The sequence below is a fragment of the Condylostylus longicornis genome, unplaced genomic scaffold (assembly GCF_029603195.1).
Source record: "Condylostylus longicornis isolate FDR11 unplaced genomic scaffold, ASM2960319v2 ptg000064l, whole genome shotgun sequence".
Lineage (NCBI taxonomy): Eukaryota > Metazoa > Arthropoda > Insecta > Diptera > Dolichopodidae > Condylostylus > Condylostylus longicornis.
In genome coordinates, this window is record NW_026578032.1 from 1162496 (window position 1) to 1183472 (window position 20977).

The 20977-nt window shown below is 22.4% G+C and overlaps 3 protein-coding genes across 3 annotated transcripts; 1 reads left to right on the top strand and 2 right to left on the bottom strand.

Moving 5' to 3' along the window:
- The first annotated feature begins 679 nt into the window (after positions 1-679).
- LOC129612285 (general odorant-binding protein 66) lies at positions 680-8848 on the top strand. The gene is made up of 5 exons (XM_055525841.1): positions 680-1127; positions 3443-3496; positions 4175-4276; positions 8056-8212; positions 8609-8848. Exons 1-5 carry the CDS (start codon positions 1071-1073, stop codon positions 8830-8832), a joined length of 594 nt encoding a protein of 197 aa, XP_055381816.1. The 5' UTR covers positions 680-1070; the 3' UTR covers positions 8833-8848.
- Positions 8849-10575: 1727 nt separating this feature from the next.
- LOC129612276 (spore coat protein SP96-like) lies at positions 10576-14320 on the bottom strand. Its single transcript, XM_055525831.1, has 5 exons — positions 14181-14320; positions 11689-11742; positions 11287-11610; positions 11058-11208; positions 10576-10993 (listed from the first exon to the last, which is right to left on the bottom strand). Exons 1-5 carry the CDS (start codon positions 14223-14225, stop codon positions 10812-10814), a joined length of 756 nt encoding a protein of 251 aa, XP_055381806.1. The 5' UTR covers positions 14226-14320; the 3' UTR covers positions 10576-10811.
- A 4284-nt stretch (positions 14321-18604) lies between these two features.
- Positions 18605-19732, bottom strand: LOC129612242 (uncharacterized). Its single transcript, XM_055525782.1, has one exon. The coding sequence runs from the start codon at positions 19730-19732 to the stop codon at positions 18629-18631; it is 1104 nt and encodes a 367-aa protein (XP_055381757.1). The 3' UTR covers positions 18605-18628.
- Between the last annotated feature and the right edge of the window lie 1245 nt (positions 19733-20977).

Sequence of the window (20977 nt, forward strand, 5' to 3'; positions counted from 1 at the left end):
AGTTGATTTCACTATATTATTGCGAAACATTAGAAATGTTTATGAACAAATTAATTTAGCAAAATTTGTTTATGAATACAAATATAGCGTATAGTTTTCACTATATATCACAATGTCTTTTTCGCTATATATCACGATATGAAAAAGCCTTATATGTTAAGCTTTTATCAATGATATCATTTTTGTTTATTATAATATATCATAACGGTATATTTTTATTTACGAAGAGTTTATTACAAGGATATAATCTAATTTAAGAAAACCAATCAATTCTTATCATAAATTTACAATTTTAACAAATATCTGCTTTAAAAATAAGATTCGTATATTATGAATGTGTATATATACATAATATAAAATATGCCAGATGTAGTGCATGAAAATATACTATAGAAAAGAAATAAGTAACAAAAAAAAAAACCAAAAAAAAAAAAAACAAAAAAATAACATAATAAAATAACTTAACTTGACAAAACTAACCATTAACAAGCAAAATATATTTAGTTTGATGTCACGGCTAGAACAATTAACATTTTATATTCAACACTAAATAGATAGCAAGTCAATACAAAATTATAATAAGCAACAAAATAACAGTATAGACAACGATAAAATAATAATAGTAAAACAACACAAAAAAAAAATAAAGAAAATTATAACGATAAATAATAATAATAACAATAACAATAACAATAACATATGCGTTACATATTGTATGTAGACGGCAATATTTAAAATATTTTTATATAGATGGCAAACGACTTATGTACAGTACGGTAGACGACAGTTATTATTAAAGTGTTTTATTAAATTTTCATTAAAAAAAAAAGTAAAATAAATAAAGAAAAAATTTTTAATTTTGAATTTGAAAAAAAAAATTACTTATATGCAATTATAAACCTACATTATTTTTTTGTTTTAACAATTTTTAATTTTAAACTAAAAAAAAAAAAAATTTTCAATTAAAAATTTTGTAAAATTTTTTAATAAGAACTTTCAATTTTTGTATACAAATTGATTTAAAAGAAAACAACAATTATAATAAAAAAATAAAAAAAAAAAATACAATAATGAATAAAATACTAACGGTGATACAAATTTTAGTAATTTACTTCATTTTATTGAAAGTAAGTAAATGAAATGTATATTGCATTGCAATTATGCAAAATATAATTTATATGTGTGTTCGTACATATGTGTTTGCATGTATAATATGCAATAAGAGAGTATATTATGTATATTTAATTTTTATCAGTGATGGAACTTTATATTTTTATATATGATTGGTTTATAAGTGAGTAGTATAACAGATTTTGTGTTAAAAAATTTTTACCTACCAATAATATTGTTTTTTTTAAAAACAAATAAAACTTAGAGGTCATATTATATAAAATTTAAAATTAAGAAAAATAAAAAAATTTAAATAAAATTATCAAATATAACAAATATACAAATATTTGTTATATTTGAACAAATATACATATACTAAGTATAGAGATGTAGTATATATAAGGTGAATTATAAATTCAAGTTTATATTAACATAAAATATTATATAAAAAAAATATTTATTATATTGACATTTTTAATACGAAATTTTAAAAGACTCATAAAACTAATCAATTACTACCGGTTATAACAGTATTAAAAAGAAAATATAATAAAATTATAAATTTGGTTTAAATCGGTTTAAATTAGAAATATTTATTATAAAAACAGTTTTATTTTAAACAAGATTGACAGTGGAAGGGTGTACATATGTGTACTTACTCTTCACAAAATATATCTCAATATTTGGATATGAATTTTGTTTAAATTAACATTAAATACTTGTATATAAAATATTTCATAATAATATATTGCATTTGATTTTCTATTATTTGAATAAGTAGCATATACATTATAACAATATTTTTTTGAAGTATATAACATTTATGTTTCAATAGAGCTTTGAAAATTTTTAAATGTATATACATACGAAAAAATATATATCTAGAATGAGAATAACTTCTATGTATGAATGAATGTATGAATGAGTTATAACTTCTTCCATACTATATGTTAAAATATATAATTTATTTAAAAAAAAAATCAATTGAATTTATTATATTTACTAAATAATCTAGGCTCAAAAATGCATACTAGATAGAATTAATGTGATTTGAAATTAAATATTTCATATACAGTAATTAAATATGCATATACATAATTTAAATAATCATAAGTAGGTATAATTAATCCAATTAATACGCCATGCTAGCAATATCAGTAATTCAGATCTTGTATGTTATCATTTGTAATAACTAGCTTCATATCATTTTGATTTTAATTATTGATTATATTCATGTTGTATTTAGACATAATAAAATCTAATTTAAAATATAATATTAAAATAATATTTGCAATAAATTAAATAAATAATTTTTCAACTTTAATTTATATAGTATGTATAATATTCATAGTAGACTATGTATTAACTTGTTTTGTTAGCGAAATATTTTTATTTTAGCTTAATTTTTAAAGCTATAAGAATGGCAATGAAAGTGTTTAAAAATAACATAAATAAGATAAAGATGTTGAATTTATTTGTTTAAATTTCGTGATGTGAAAGTGAAATGCGGAACTATGTATTATATTTGCCTGTTATTATTATATAAAAGAATAAAAGAAAATAAATAAAAGAATAAAATTAAAAATATAAAAGATTTATATTTAATAATATTAATTTAATTAATTATAAAATTAATTAAATTTATTGTAATTTGAAGTCTTTTTGAAAAAAAAATTTAATATCTTTATTATATAAATTTTATTATGGCCAAAATCTTGTATGATAATTTTATTTTTTAATAATGAATTTATAAAATAATTTTAGTGAAATTTTAATTATTTAAAAAATATAACAATAGTATGATGAATTTCTAATTTTTACAAGAAATTAATGTTAAAATTATAAATATTTTGTTTGAAGAGAATTTATAAGTTCCGCCCCATTGTCCTTAAAATTGTAATGAGATCAAAATTATTAAGAGCATAATGACATGAACGTGAAATTTTAATTATGTATTTTAATTTAATAATTAATTATTTTCAATTTTTATTCTATAATTATCAACAATTATTTTCAAAATAGTTATACTAGACTCACTATACTATTAAAAACTAATTTATTAAATTAATTTTGTAAAAAAAAACAGAAAATTTTAATTAATTTTTGTAGATGAATTTTATAAATGAAAGTTCCAACACTGTTTATAAAAATTACATTTTGTTTATTATGTTGTAGAATTTTGATGAAAATTTTCGAGGTTTACGCTCACGAATTACATTTTTTTTTCATTTTTATTATTTCTTTGTTTTAACCTCTTCTTCTTTTGTTTTCATGTTTTCTTTTTATCGTTTTGTGTTGTTTTTATTTATTGTTTGTAAATTTATATTTTCAGAGTAAATTTATTGCATCTAAAGAGATAAATTGTGCACTACCACCACCAAATATGGTAAGTGCAATTAAAAATTTTGTTTAAAATTTTAAATGAGAGTCACTCTAGAGCATTTGCAGTCTAAATGTCTAATAATATATTTTGAGTAAATGAGCTTATATTAAGAGATATGCATTTTAATTTTGTAATAAATAAAAACGTTTTGTTTTTTAGCAAATCATAATTTGTAAATCAATAAAATCAATGTAATAGCTTTCATTATAATTTTTTTTTCATTAATGCCCCAATTATGTTATGTGTTATCATTAATGCCCCAAAATTTATAAGACGGGAAAATTAAATTACGATCAATAATTGTTATTTTATAAACTAGGTAACAATATTTTTAAGTAATTACAGAATTCGGCTTAAGAGATTTACCGGTAAAAATTTTTGAATCAGGCTGTTAGTGCTCTGTGTGTGTTCGTCTCAAATTATAATTATTTGTCACAAAAATTAATTTGTGCATATATAACATGTACATATATGTGTATGTATGTATGTACTTTAAATGCCTTTATCATTTGCATAAATTAATCAAAACAAAAAAAAAATATCAAAGCATAAATAAATAAATAAAATTAAGATTTAAAAAAAAAATTTGTAGAAAAAACCAAAAACCACAATTAAATTTTTATTGCATTTCTTTTCATTTGTATGTGTATATATATTAAATATGTATATGCATATATATAGGATATTCGAGATTGTTGTCCTATACCCGATATTATTAGTGATAAATTAGGTGCTAATTGTACTGAATTTCAAAGAGGTTCCGGAAAGTTTTCATTATCACCAGTAAGTCTTTTTTTTTACTTTTATTTTTATTTTATGTTTGTGTATGGGTTTTTGTCACTGTTTTTTTTGTTTTGTGTGTTTTCATTATTTTTGTAGTTCATTTAATTTTCTATTCATTTTTTCAATAGAAATTTGTATTATTTTTTTTTTTACTAATTTTTTATTGTTTCTCTATGTTTTTCTTTGTTTTTTTGATTTTGAAAGTTGAATTCGTTGAATACAAAATATTTAATTTATGAATGCACATTTTATGTTTTCCGTAGAATAGTTTATTTATTTTTCTTTTATTTTAATTCATTTTATTATCTTAAACAATATTTATTAGTAATTTAATTTTATTACTTATATAATAAATAACAAGAATTATAACTGCTATTATAATACAAAATATACAAATGCTTTTTATTAAATTCTAAATTAAAAATAAAAATGAAATAAAAAAAAAAAGTATTCAAGGTATTCTAAAAATTCGTGATAATGATAATGAAGAAACAAGTATCATAACAACCGATATAACAATATATATAATGTATATATATTCATGTATAACAATATGAGAAATCAGAATAACCTGAATAAATCTATATTACCTAATCTATCGTGTTAAATATGGAATTATTTTATAATTATATAATTGTTAATGTTTTCTTTATATTTATATTATCGATTAAAAACGGGTTAATTTTATATTATGTGTATATATAATATAATATATGTGAATATGTATACATATATATATGTATATAAATTAATTTAAGATTACTTTAAGATGCCACATATTGTCTATGCATATAAATGTATAAAATACTGAAGTTGAAGTTAAAAGAAATTTTGCTAAATAAAATTGAAAATAATTTATGAGAAATGAATGTAAAAAAATATTGATAGTTTTACTCAAAAATTTTTAGAATTTTTATAAAATACTATGGTATTACAAATTACTGATTACTATATTAGAATTATATTGATTATTGGTTTTAGATCGCATAGTAAAATTAATTTGTAAAATAGTTTTAACAATATTCTTAATTGCTCAATTGGATTTTTAATTGACAATTGGAAAAGAGCTCATGATATCGTATATTTATATATCGTACATATCGTAATTATAATACCGGATAAATTTATACATATATTTCAGTCATATGTTAATAAAATATTCAAATTTAAACTAAAATAATTTTAACATTTACTATTACTGGTTACGCATATTATAAATGTAATATGACAATGTGATTACCATTTTTATTATTTTCATAATACTTACTACTGATGATTAAACAAGTATATTATTAATTTGATAATTTATAATAATATATAATGGTATTATACTTTATTTAAATAAATTTAAAAATTTTGTAAAATATTTCATTATTTTTTAGTTAAGTTTTGTGTTTAAATAAGATTAAGAATATTTTTCACCAAGATTATGACACATATATCAATTATTTTTGATATATATCAATTTCTTTCAGTTTATTTATAATAGTTTACTATATTTTAATAATATTAAAGTTTCTGTATATTTTCGGTGGAATATCGAAAATCAAAGCAATGAATTGCTCTCTCATTAGATTTATTTCTTTATATAATACAAAATTTGATTCAATTCAATAAAATTTAATAATAAATTCAATTAATTGACTTGTTCAATTGATAATATGTAATCCATTTGTTCTGGAGTTGTATGAAGAAATCTTCCTTGTTAACATTTCCGAAATAAATTTTTTAAATTTTTAAATAAATTTCAAATTGGCAAGCTTTTATAGCGTATTCATATCCTATACAAGAAAATAATTTTTAAAGTGATCATTTAACAAGTTTTGTAAAAGTTTAATTAATAATAGAATTAAAATTTTCAAATTATTGTACACAGACTCTGAACTCAACACCCCCTAGAGGTAGGCAATAAAATAGCCAATTTCTTCTGGATTTTCACGATTTTTTTTCGAAAAATCTTAAAAATATAGAAAAATTTTTAGAAATTTTTTATATTTTTAGCGAATTAAAATATTATTGCTTAATAATTCAATTGTGTATACAAAATATTTAAGATTATTATTTAAAATGCAAATACAAATATTTTTGTACTTGAAATTATTTTGAAATTTTCAATCATTTTCTACTTTTATAAATAAATAATATATTTACATACTTACTTAACTATTGTTAAAATATTTTATTGTATATTATTCTTTTAACACTAAAATCAATATTAATTTAAGATTAATTTTTTTTTTAATATTTAAAACTAGTACAGACACCTATACACACCCCATATTAGTACACATATATACATATGTATGCATATATATATAAATAATAAATGTATGTTTGTAAATTATAATTTTAACCTTTGATTTTATGAATTTTACTTTTAATTTTTAACATTTATAATAACTACGATAATTTCTCATACAAATAATATATTATTACAAATTTTTGTTTTCCAACTAATTTGTGAAAAACATACATAAATGTATAATTAATAAAAAAATGATTGTTGTGAGCAATTTTTTTTTTTTATTAATATTTTTTAGCATATATATGCTTATTAATTTTAATCGCGTGTTGATAAATAAATATATTCGTATGTATATGTGTACATATATTTTATATATATCACACCTACATGAATATAAAATATAAATAAATTCAATTTAGGTTGAAAAATTTATGTACATACATATATATGTATGTACAAATATTTACATAAATATTACATATTACATATCTATATATATATATATATATATAATATTTGTAAATAAATCACAATAATATTTTTAAAGAAATGATCAGGGGTAAAAATTATGGTATATATAGTAAGATCATAATAGCAAAAATTTTCTGTTTTATAGTTTTTGAACTTTTAATTTAAGGTCATTATACAAGTAAAATATTAAAAGGACAAGGTCATTGTAATTCAACAATATTAACAATTGTTATATTTGTACTTATAATAATAGTTAATTTAGTATATAAGTGTCAATGATATTTCAATTAAATTACATTGTAAGTATAAGTATGTATATGTTCATATGTTAAAGTGTATGGTGGTAGGTTCTTAAATTTTCAAATCTTCTAAACTAGAAGATTTTGTTTTATGAGAAATTTAGCAAATAAGAATTAAAATTTTAGACTGGGAATTATTGTATTAATAATTATTAATTATTAAGCTTGAAGAAGAAATATATAAAAAATTCTTACATGAATCACGGAACGAGAAAAATTTAACGGTCAAATTACTAACTTAGAACTGATTTTAAGCTCACTAAATATTTGAAAATAATTTACGAAAATAATTTAATTATTATGTTGACCAATTTACGTGCTGATAGCCAATGAAATTTAAAAATTTTGACTTAATATTTGAAAAGAAAATTCGAAATTTTTTATATTTTTGTCCATAACTCCTAAGTAAGCTCTTTGTTTTGAGATATTTGCCAATATATAGTAAGGTAAACTATAAAGAAATCGAATTATGAATAGAATTGAAAACTACTAAACCTAACTGTTTAATTTACCATTACTATTTCTTTCTATTCACCACACCAAATATTTTCACCACAATTATAATTTCTCCTATTTTAAGTCAGTTATAAACAATAACCATAATAAATATTTTTTCTATATATTTAATTAAATTTAACTTTAACCCACTTAAATTATAAAAAAAACATTGAATTGGAAAAAAAAAATTTCTTTATATTTTAAAATTTATTTTATATATGTATGTATTTTAATTTTAATTTTAATTTCCTATATATTAAAAATAGTGTTTTGTTGAATGCATTTTCAATGCAACAAATATCTTTGATCACGACCGTGAAATTCATCAAACGAATATCAGAACATTTTTATCAAAAGTATTGGAGAATAGCCAAGAATTTTTGCCAATTATGGAAATTGCATTTGAAAAATGTTCATCAGAAGGTAAATATATACATATATTTTTTTTTAATTAAATTAAATATTTTATAAATAAATTGGATACCATATATTATATATAAGCTTTTTAAAATAAGAAATAATTCAATTAATACCAATTAAGATTTTGAAATTAAATGCATGTATGTATGTTGTGTTGTTTTTTAACAAGACTGAAATAATTTACGAGATTAGTTCACTGATAAATAGTTTATGATCTTCTATAATAGTTTCTTGTTTTAGTGATTTATGAAAATTATTTGATTTTCTAGAAAAATTATTACATTTAATAATGGAAATATCAAAAATTTTTGAATAATGTTCATAAATTGAATAAATCTAAGTTCAAATATTCTAAACATTTTCTATTCTTTCTTGTTTTTTTTTTTTTAATATTCGCAGTTAAAGATGTCTTAGATAAAAGAGGACCACCATCATCAATACATCATTATTTACAACATGATATGTGCAGTCCATATAGTACAATGATGGTTGCATGCGTTCAAGCTGAAACATTTATAAATTGTCCAGGTGATAAATGGAGAAATGATTTTGTTTGTAATAATGCAAATGATTTTTTAAAAAAATGTGCAACATTTTCAAATGATCTTGATAAAGAAAATTGATTATTTATTTATTTATATAAAATTTTATGATGAGTTTTTTTTTTATGTTTTTTACTTTATATATAAAGTAAGTTTCCATTGATAATTTTGCCAAAGACGTTAAATAATATTATGATTTACAGAGACAGAATTTACTACTCCTATAAATATGCAATTTTTTCTAATAATTAAATTACAACGAGTACATATTCTTAAAAGTAAATTTTCTTAAAGTATGTAGTATGATGTGTCTACGAGATTAGAAATGTATATGGGCCAAGGAGTAAAAAAATTTTAATTATCGAATGAAATTGCAGCTCCATGGCGTCGGATCTGTGATGCAAAACTTTTCCGAGGAAACAAGGTGACAAGAGGAATATACCATAAAATTCATTTTCAATACACAGTTCCAATTATATTCTATTGAGTACAGCTTTATTTTCTTCTGTATTTCGACCTAAAATAAATCATTTCAATTAAATTTTGGTGGTGTTTATTAATAATAAACTAAAGCATATACACAAACCTTGTACTTGCAATATTAAAATAGCAAGCTGCTAGTAAATTAAAGTATTAATTTTGTTTTTGAATTACCGCATATAAAAGTGATGAAGAGAGGTTTAATTAACAATATAAAATGCAAAATTAATACATACATTATGTGCATATATTAAAGATTTTAAACTTAATTTTGCAGTTTTTAATCATTTTCAAGGTTTTCTATATATAGACTGTCTTTGCTCAATAATTTTAATTTTATATCTATGAATCACATTTTATATACTTGTACTATATAAATAACACCATTATGGCAAATATTGTCGGAAGTTAATTATAATATGCATAAAACTATACTTTTCCGTTAGATTATCTATACGAGTATATGAAGTGAATTGTTTTATTAAACACAAAAATTGCAAAATTTATTTCAAAGCCGGTGTTTTATTTTCTTAGAAATATTTAAAAAATTAGCATATTTTTATGCAGATTGTATTTTATGAGATAAATTTATTTATGTGTTTTGTATAGTTCAGTAGATATGTGAAATCATTTTGCATTCAAATAGTTTCCTGATGTGAGAAATATAGTATGTATAATCAGTTTGAGCTAAAGATTTTAATTTTAGGAAATATTTGTGTTATATATGAATAAGGTTTAGTGCATTTGGATAAGTATAATTTTTTATATAATTTGTTGGGAAAGAAACCGGGTTTGAGATATTTCGTGACTAATAGATAATCTAACTTTCCAGTAAAATACCATCTGCTTGAGGTGGGGAAATCGAACAACTAGTTGTGACTAGACAAACGGTGCCGAGATCGCCGCTAACATTCTTTACGATTATTCGGTACTTCCTGTCCGGTGACGCAATTGTATCGGACACTACCGTCTATTTTTCTAGGGGATATTTCTAGTTTTGCTGCTCAAAAATGGAATAGGAATATTACAGGCGCGAGCATGGAAGGCTACAATAAGTCGCGAATGACTGCGGTGACCCGGGAGATATGTCTTTTCACCCGGCTCGATTCCCTTGGAATCTACGAATCTAAGAAGAGCTTTAAATAATTGCAGGTTCGAGAGCAGCTGTGTTGATTATGGTTAAAGATGAGTTTTAGTTGAATTAATTGAAAATTTTAGAACATATTTCCACTTTTAATTTTTTGTTTTGATCTTAAATGCTATCTAATCAGCTTTCTGTATTAGTTATATGAATATTAACGTTGGAAAATTGCAACTTAAAAAATATTTTATAAAATCTCGAAATTTTATTGTAATTTTTTAAATTTTATTGTAAATAATTTATAAATTTATTTGATATTAAACAATAATATAATAAAATAAAAAAAAAAGTAAACAAACACTCAATGTAAATACTGCCATTTTTTTTTTCTAAAACTTAAAGAGGTTCTTGATTTTCAAATTTGCAACTTTATAAAAATTAACATTTATGAAATATAACATAACTGTATATTTAAAATTCCGTTTTCCTTATTTAATTATTAAAAATTTGGAACGCCACATGCTGTAATGTAACTTCGAACTTTATTACAAGTTGTCGTTTGTAACCATCGACTTTCTGGGCATTTTTGATTAGCATGTTCAGTAACACAATGCAAATATATACTTGAGAATGGATTACATTTTCCATTGGGATCCTCGAATGTTTTAGCTGTTGATTTGCCTACAAGAACAAAGAAGAACAACATTAATAAAATTTTTCCAAAATAAAATATTTTTCATATTACTTTTATCTGAGCATTCTTCCATAGCTTTTTGTAAAATATCTGTAAAATCATCATCTTTAATAACATCATGAAGGAATGTATTTGCATTTGCTTTATTATATTCTCCGTTAGCAAATACATGAGTTTGATTCAACATGCATTCAGCTGAACACTATATATGCATATAAAATAAATAGAAAAAATATTTAATATTAAAAATTATTTCCATATCTAGTATTTAATTATATACTGATGCTGCTGCGGAAGGTTTAAATCCTGCAGGTTTACCAGTTGATGAACTTGTCGGTGAACCTGATGCTGGAGCTGATGATGATCCTGGTGTTTTATTTGTTGAAGTTGCTGCAGCAGTTGAACTTGCTGCAGTATTAGCTAATGTACTTGATGAAGCTGCTGTAGTAGATGCGGCACTTGTTGCTGCTGCAGCTGGTGCTGATGATGATGAGGATATTGTACCAGATGTTGTACCTTTTGGAGGTCCCATTTTACATTGATCACCATAGGTTTCTTTCATAATTTTATCAATTGGTGGTCCATTACAACACTGACGTATTTTCTATAATTTTTTTTTTATGAATTTTTAAAATTATAAATTAACACTATTAAATATAATATTTTAGGTATATTAAAATACCTGAGCTGTAACTTCTGGTGGTGGTTTTGAGCAATTCGGTGGTGCACATAATACCTATAATAATAATGTAGAATAATTGTTTAAATTTATTTTATGGGTGTCATTTATTTACAAGTACACACAATTAAATTGTAATTTTAAAATTGTAAATAGAAATTGTGAATATAAATTGTGCATTTATTGAATTGTTTTTGTTGTAATATTAAAGCTCAACAACTATATTTATTTTTTTAATAATTATATGACCCCGTTTTGAGAATTAGTGTACATTATTGTAAATTTTTATTTTATGAATGAAGAAATTATCATTGCGCGCATTCTAAAATAATTAATTTTTTTTTCCTATAATTCTGATGAATTTATAAAATTCATGGTCATTTATAATGTTTATAAATTTAATTAAATAATTCGTGTTTAAAAATGATTTAAACTAATTTTTTATATTTTATTAATTGTCACTGTAGATTTCCGTTTAGGGTATAATCGGAAATTTGAAATGAAATGTAATACAAGTAAAAAAGATTTTGATAGCATAATGTGGTAATTAAATTCAATTATAATTATTGACTTGATAAGCTGACATAAAATCACCTAGAATTGATTGTTCTAGATTGTTTAAACATTCATATGAGTACAAAAAACAATTTAATTTTGATTGCAGCGCTAGATATAGCATGTCACTAAATTTTATTCTGTAATTCTCCGAAACTTTTGGTATACTGAAAAAATGAGAGCTTTCTGAATGTACTACTTGTTCGAATCTTTTTTCGTCTTATTAAAAATTTTCTGGAACAAATGTTATAAAGATTTTTCAGAGTCTATAAACGCCAAAGAAGACTTGATTCGAAAACACAAAACGTACCAATATCAAAATTCTTTTAAACTCTTCTGACAAATGTTTATCGAATACACTTGTTCTAACTATTATTTTCTATACAATGCTTTTGTATATACAGAAATGAGTTGAATATAATTTCCTTTCAATCATTTTAATCAATACTAGAACTTCTCAAGTGGAAGAATTTTTTTTTTGTTTAAAATTTTGTTTTTTCAAATTATAAACATAAGTTTTTGCTTGAATGATTCCGATTTGCTCTTTGCACAATACGATTTAATTTACCTATATAATTATTTATTTTAGTCATTTTTCTTTATTAAAGCATATTCTAAAACTTAATTATAAAATTAATTTTAAAACTTTTATATTTTTTTTTTTTAAAGACTTTTTTCAATGTTTTGATTTAAATTCAAAATTAGTTATTGGTTTTGGTTTTAGGTCAGCTAGTGAACTTGATTAAGTTAAATTTATTGATTTTAAAAACTTATTGACGTAAAACAATAAGTAACCAGAATAAAGTAGAATTAAGTACAGAAACCTATTGGTTTAATATTAACGGAATGTGCATAATCTTTTATTTTTTTTACCATACCTGATTTTAAAAATTTATTCAAGATTAAATGGTAAATTATCGTAAAACTTTATTCGCAAATATGTTAAATTAATTTGACACTACATGAATACTAAATAAAATTTTATGTTTTTTCCGGATTTTGTATTGAATACGATAATGAGAATATTTCTAATGAAATTGATTAAAATTTAACATAAAACTTCAACTTTACTATTTTATTGAATAATTATTGACAAATTTTTAATAAATTTCTTTATTTTTTTATTAGAAAGGACTGATATAATTATTATTGATTATTTTACTGTAATTATTATTCAACGACCACGCGGAAATTAATTTATGTATATATCTGAATTTGTTATAGTGTATTGTCAAGGTGATTAGTGACACGCACTTGTTATATAAATATAATATTCCCTTTTTTTGTAATATTCTTTAATAATTAATCAAAATATTCAAAAATTATAATTTCTTAAATAAAATAAATAGAAAACTGAAATTGTAATTGTTTTAATCGAGTTTATGTTACCGGTAAGTTTCTCTTGCATTATTTTATAAATATTATTCTACAAAATTTTAATTTTTTTAAGTAGATCTGGCTATCTAATTTGTGATATTAATAATAAATAATATAATGCATATTTTCATTTCAGATTTATAATATTATTCAGAAGTAGCAGAATTAAGTATTTGGAGGATACGAGTATTTGGGAAATAATACGGACAATCTATATTCGTATACGAGAATACGAAATTGGATAGTAATGCAGACAATCTCTTAATTTCTTCATGGTTTATATACAAGTACCCTATTGATCAAATTTTGACTAATATACAGACGGTTGCCGGTATTGGTTAATGCAGAATTTATAATAGAATTCGTTGTCTTCAAATTATACGACACAAAAATTACTAAGTATATGTGTAGTCGCAGTCCTTTTATGAGTTGAAAATTTAATTTTAATAAAATTACAATTATTAAAATTTTTTAAACTTGTTTTGTTTTTTAGCTTAAATAACCATTAAAATTCAACACATTAATGAACATTAAAAACATTTTATATTTTCTTATTCACTTACACTTGTAACACATAATATCAATGTAAAAACCGTGAATCCGTACATTTTTAAATTATTTTTTATTTTTGGGTAAAATTTCCAAAATAATATTTTAAATTTTTGTTTAAAATGGAACCGAACAGAACGACTCACAACATTGAAATGAACTAAGAGAAATTTAATTCTAGCCTGTAGTTTTATTACGGTAGAATAAAATAACAAAAAAAAATAAAAATAATAAAATAAAAAAGTATGGATAAAAATGTAATTAGGTTTTTTTTTCTCTTCTTTATTTAATTTTTTTTTTATTATTAAAACCCAAAATAGGTGTATTTTAAATTGAAGCAAAATTAAATTGAATATAAAAAAATAAAAAAAAAACCCAAGAATAAAAATGAAATTCAAATGGCGTTTTATAATATTGTTGTTTTAACACTTTTATCTTATTGTGACTAATATTATTCTAATTAGTAATATTGTAATTAAAATCATTTTAAAATTCATATACATATATACAAAGAATATCACTTCATACTTCAGCTCATTTTAATGTCATTTTAATGTTATATATACTGTTATACACATTGTACCAATGGCTATTGGCCTGTTGAATATACACGCGGCTATATTATAAAATTTTTAAATTATTTTAGTACAAAATTCTTTCTCTCTAATAAACGACTAATAGAATGAATAGTAGGTTATAAATTTAATTTTAGAGCATTAGGCATAAAATTTTAAAATATAAATACATTGTTTCTATATTATTATTATTATTATTTGGTAAATTGTATATAAACAGAAAAATTTTTATTTATGATGCCTTTAAAACTTGCATAAATTAGTTTCAATTTAAAACAGAAAAAAAAAAAATTTGCTGTTATTTTTATTTTTTTTTGTAGATTTTAATTTTATAAAAATAATAAATTGAAATTTATTATATATGCGTTTAAAATGGTGTATAATTTAAATTGTAATCGTATAAATTTTAAAATTATAAAATGTTCAGGTCTATATAGGTATTTGTGTAGTTATACGATTTGGTCACGTATAAAAAAAAAATTGTTTTCTTTAAAACTTTTATAGTTTTGTTTGTTTGAAATCGGCTACGACTGCAAACACATCATTTCTGTATAAAAAGTTCTAATTAATTAATTAAATTTTCTAAATATGTAAACATATATATACATTTATGTCTATATATGCAACCCAAATAGATTTTAATTTTTTCTAAAATGATCTTATTATAAATTTGATTTTAATAGAATAATTTGGATTTATAAAGATAAAAGTGTAAAAAAATAAGGGGTGATTTCAAAAAATTTGCATGTAATTTTTTAATTAAATCGACAAATCAATTCTAGTCAATTTTCATTGGCATCACCCTTAAATTTTAAGTGGCTTATTCGAATAGTCAGATTTTAAAGTACATTTTTAAGATATTTCGTTTGGAGTATTAGGAGCCAATTAAACATTCAATATCTAACTAACAGTGTAGTTTTTATGGTACCAGTCTTTGAACTGAAGGATTTCGGCATCAAATCTGGTCAGAGTATTCATAATATTCGATATTAAATGTCAATGAAAATTAACAATAAATATTTATTAATAAAATCTTCAATATTTATTATAAAGAAAAACTACGGCAGGTTGGTTACCGCTTAATTTACCCAATGACTTTTGAAACTGAAGCCTGCCTCTTAAAACAATCAACTGAAAGACCCTAATGTTCTCAGGAAAATTGCAGTTAATAATAAAAATTGATTTCAAGTTTACCTGTAAGCTATATTATTTAGCGGTGTCGGATTGCGTGGACAAGGTCATAATGTGGTCGAAGTTTTGTTAATAATTAAAAATTTGAAAACCACAGGAAATACATGAAGTGTAGTAAATATAAACAAAGTAAACCCTGTGCATAAATGTGTATAAAGTAATTTATTTTTTATAATTTTCTTTCTATTTTATTCTTTAATAATATTATACTCGAATATTATTAAGGCAGATTTATGTATTACAAAATTTAAGTACGAAAAAATTCCATTGACATCATATAATTTCGGAATAAAATGTGTAGAAATAAATTAAATTTCATTTCATATGTTTAGTATGAAAGTACAATACGTAGATTGCAAAGGTTTGTGTCTTGACTATAATAATTTGTTCTCATTAAATGCCACTGTTGTAACGTTTTGCCAATACAATGCTCTCAGAGAAATTAGATCATTCAAAATCTATTATAATTTACAACTTAAATGTATGAATGTTGTACGTTTGACAATTCGATTAAATATTACTAAATTTTTATTCAAAAAATAAATATTCTTAAACAAGCACTGATTATGAAAGAATGAAATAACGAATTCGTTCTGGATAAGTTTTTTTGCAAAATTGAGTGTAAAAGTATAAAGTGTACAAATAACAATGAATCATGGTGAATTTATTTCTATATAGTTGAAAATAATTTAATAAATAAAACAAAAATATCGAATAAAATATTCTTTTGTTAATTTTCAATTTAGCAAAACAATTTTATAACTTTTATGTCGCGTTTTCGACGCGCTTATAAATCTTCTCTCACATACATGCAAGCATATACGAAACTTTATATACGTATACCAGTTAGAAAAACCATAAAATATACTTTTAATTTTATATATGTAAATTAAATACGCAAACAATACTCGTGGTAAAACTTTTTTTTTGGTAAAAAGTCAAAATACATAAAACGAGAAATTAGTTGAATTTCAACAGATTAATTAAAAACTTTCTTTTGTTCTAATGAATTCTATATTGTATAAAGTTATTTAGTTATTTTATTATACACAGTATAAAAGTTTTAATTTCTAAATATTTTTTTTTTTGGGGATTTTCTAAAAATATTTGAATGACAAAAAATTTGTTTAATTATTTTTAAAAAATAAAGATTATTATCAACAAAATTAATTTTGTGTATCAGAAAAACATCAGTAAATCATAAACGAGTAGCTACTGCCTGTATAATTATTTTACTCTATAAATTCGCACCTTTAAAAAAACACTGTCAAAATACAAAAATAGGGTAAATATATTAGGTAATGAAAATACAAAGTGAGTCTTCTTTTGCTTCATTTTCATGGAGTCCACATGATTTTACCATAATACTTTGAGTACCGTAAATTTTCGATATGCGACAGTATTTATTTCACAAGTGCCATATTTAAATTCTAAATTGGATTAATTTTTAGATTGTGTAAAATTAAATTGAATATTTTATGAAAAATTCGACTATCTCAATTGTGAATTATATCTCAATTGGTTCGACAATCATAATTGAATGCGGAAAATTTTAACCATATTAAAAAATAATTATTTAGATTTTCGAGGATTGACTGGATCAAATTTATTATTCATATATTTGCAAACAAGTTATTGTAAGGTACCTATTTTGAAGCAAGCAGCTTTTCATAAACCTTATTTCAATTTAAGAATTGAAAAATTACTGATTACAATATTCACAATTAGGAAAAAACCAAAAATTAAAAATTTGTTTCATTTCAATTAACAAATTACTTCATTGTATTTAATCGATAATATTTATTTAAAAAAAAATTTTTACCTAACATTTTAAATTATTGACTGCTTTCCTTATAAAAAATATTAACAAACATAAATAGTTTGATTTTTTATTTATCATCAAAATATTTATTAGAAAATTGTTTATTTACTTTTAATAAGAAAATTATATTTTGTTACGATGTTACAAAATAATTTAATTAAAGTGAAATTTTTTAATTAAAATTTCCCATTTCATCATATCGAAAAATAAACTATCACTTTATTTACTGACCGCATTTAATACGGTAAGGAAGGTTATGTAATCACAGCGAATTTGAGATGTCGAGTTTTGAACACGAAAGCTCTGTGATGAAAAAAGCTTTTAATTTTTCAGGAAAATACGCTGAATGTTTTCTTAAATATAGGCAAAAATGTCGAATCGGCCTGTAATAAAAATTCAGTCCGCGACACCTAACATATTGTACAAGTTGATCAATCCGTGACCTATGCAAATTTAGATAAAAATTCTTATGAAAATCGGTACGGTCTAACTTGAGATACTGATCTGCACAGACTGACAGACAGAGCAACCGAAAAACAGACATCTTTCGAAAATAACTTTATTTAGGTTTCCCTACCACAGAGAAGTGTATTGCCGCCCAAAACACAACATCCGAAATTTGGTACATGATCTCCCTTATTGTATACGATGTGGTCAGTAATTTTTTAATATTTTTTTTGTTGATTCACAGAATGCATTACGTAAACTGCGAAATGTGCTATCTTCTCTGGGAGTTTTTAAGATAAAGTTTCTAAGTTTGTATTATATTTTTTTTTTCCATTTAAAACTTATCTACTTCAATTTATTCAAATTTTATTACAATCATTGTATGTACAAAACAATTTCATTAATTAATACTTGCATACTTAAAATTTTATAATTTCGAAAATGTAAAAGGACTTCCGATTGTTATGGGTGTTGTTAAATTCGCAGTACTCGCTGTTGTTGACGTTGTTATAACCTTCGTGGTAAGAACGGGAGAAGGTGTGGTTATTGTTGAAGTTAGTGATTTTTGAGTAGTAACAAGAGGTTTAGAAGTAGTTGCTTGTGTTAAAGTAGTTGGAGGGATTGCTGCTGTCGTTATTGCAGCAGGAGTAGTTGGTGTTGACTGGGTCGCATTCGAGTTCAATGTTGTAGTATTAACTGAAGTTGTTTGTGAAGTTGAAGGTCCAGGTGTTGTAGCAACCGAAGTTTTTATAGTAGTTAAGGGCATAGATGTTGTTGTTCCAAGAGATGAGGTAATATTCGGTGTACTGGTTAAAGCTGTAGTTACTACAGTATTCGGTGCCATACTTGAAGAAGTTGATAAAACTGTCGGATTAGTAGTTGGTGACGTATTAAGTGTTGTTTTACTAGTTGTAACAGGTGAATTTGGAGTTGTTGAACTATCTGCTACTGCCGCTGCAGCTAATGTTGATATTAGTGGTCCTAAAGTAAGGGAAGAAACTGTAACTGTAGCTAAACTTGCTGTTGAATTTATTGGAGCAAATGTAACACTACTAAATGTAGATGTTATTAAATTAGAACTAATCATTCTTTGCATTAAATTTGAATTTTCATTAGATGCTAATATTGGCGAAATAGTTGAATTTATTGTTGAAATTGTTGAAGATATTGTATTATTCTCAGATGTAATAAAATTTATCATTGTTAAAAGAAAATTATTCATACTAGATTGTAGTGTAAGAATTTCATTTGTTATATTTATATTAGGATTACTGTTGGTAGTAATATGTGACATAGTGACTAATTTTTCTGTTGTTGAAATTGATGAGAAATTCGTTGAAGTTTCAGTCTCATTTATTACTGTATCTTCTGGTGTTGTGGTTGTTGTTACTGGTACAGATTTATATGAAGAATTATTATAATTTAATTGAGCAAAAATTGGTAAATATCCTAAATTAGGTATTTCATTTTCATAATTATTAATATCTGATTGTATATTTCTGATAAATTTATGGAAATCATGCGATTTCATATTGTTCCGGGAATAACATTGCACTGATGATTTATTAATTAAAATTAATGCATTTGATATCTAAAAAAAAAAAAAAACAATTGTTATAAATATTGTGTTAAATATATTATTAAATTATAATTAACTAGAATTGTTATAAATATTAATTCACTCATAATTGTTTTGCGAATAATTAATCATATAAGGTACTTTTTTATTTTGAAATTGTCCGATACCGGAAAGATGTTTTAATATACTATGAAATTTTCACACTAAAAATATATTTTAAAAATTCAATTATAATTTTCTCTATTCAATAATATTAAAATGAGAAATTATTTGTTTTGGTTTATTTTATTAAAATCAACTATATGAAATTAAGTACCAATATAACACGTCAATTTTGATATAATCTGTGTGTACAGAGAAAACTAATTATAGTGTACTTTATCTGATGCTACAAATTAAATGGTTTTTTTTTTTTTGAATTTATTATAAACAACTCTGTACGTATATCTGTGTGTATAGGTAAATAAGTATTATAATTGTCATAGTTATAGAAGGCTTAACAATATTATTCATATAATATGTAAATTTTAATAATTTCCAATCATAATGACAAAACAGTGCAGTAAAAATTTATGACAGAGAATAATGATGTTTGATATCATTGAAAAGATTTGAAGAGAAAGTATTGAGGTTAATGACATGATAGAATTAAAATTTTCAAAAGATTTATGTGCATACACATAACTGTTATATTTGTATGATTTGAATTATATTTCATGTACATTAGATTATATTAATAATTTCCATTGTTAAGGTGAAAATTATGCTCGCTACTTTTTACGTATTAGACGGATTGAATATGACATGTTTATGGGTTAGAAAAGTGATCCACGTGTAGCCAATATATTTTTCATTAATTATTTGTACATGTACATACATACATACATATATACTTTCGAATCAATGAAATTTTTGTTTAAAGCTTCTTTATTGATTTTATTTTCAAACAGAGAAATATTTTTTATTTCAATTTAAATTGAAATTATTAGTGTTATTTAGTGTTAAATAAATTTCGAAATTGTGGTGTGTACTAAAGAATCAGAAAAACCTCGGAAGGAGTGTGGCTAAGATAGGTATTTGCTGCTAGAGAATAGAGATTATCAGAAAAACTTTCTGGATATATTGGTAACCCACTTTCGATTTTAATTGCTTAATTATTTATTTGGAAGTTGAAAAAGTAAATGGAAGAGGAATTCC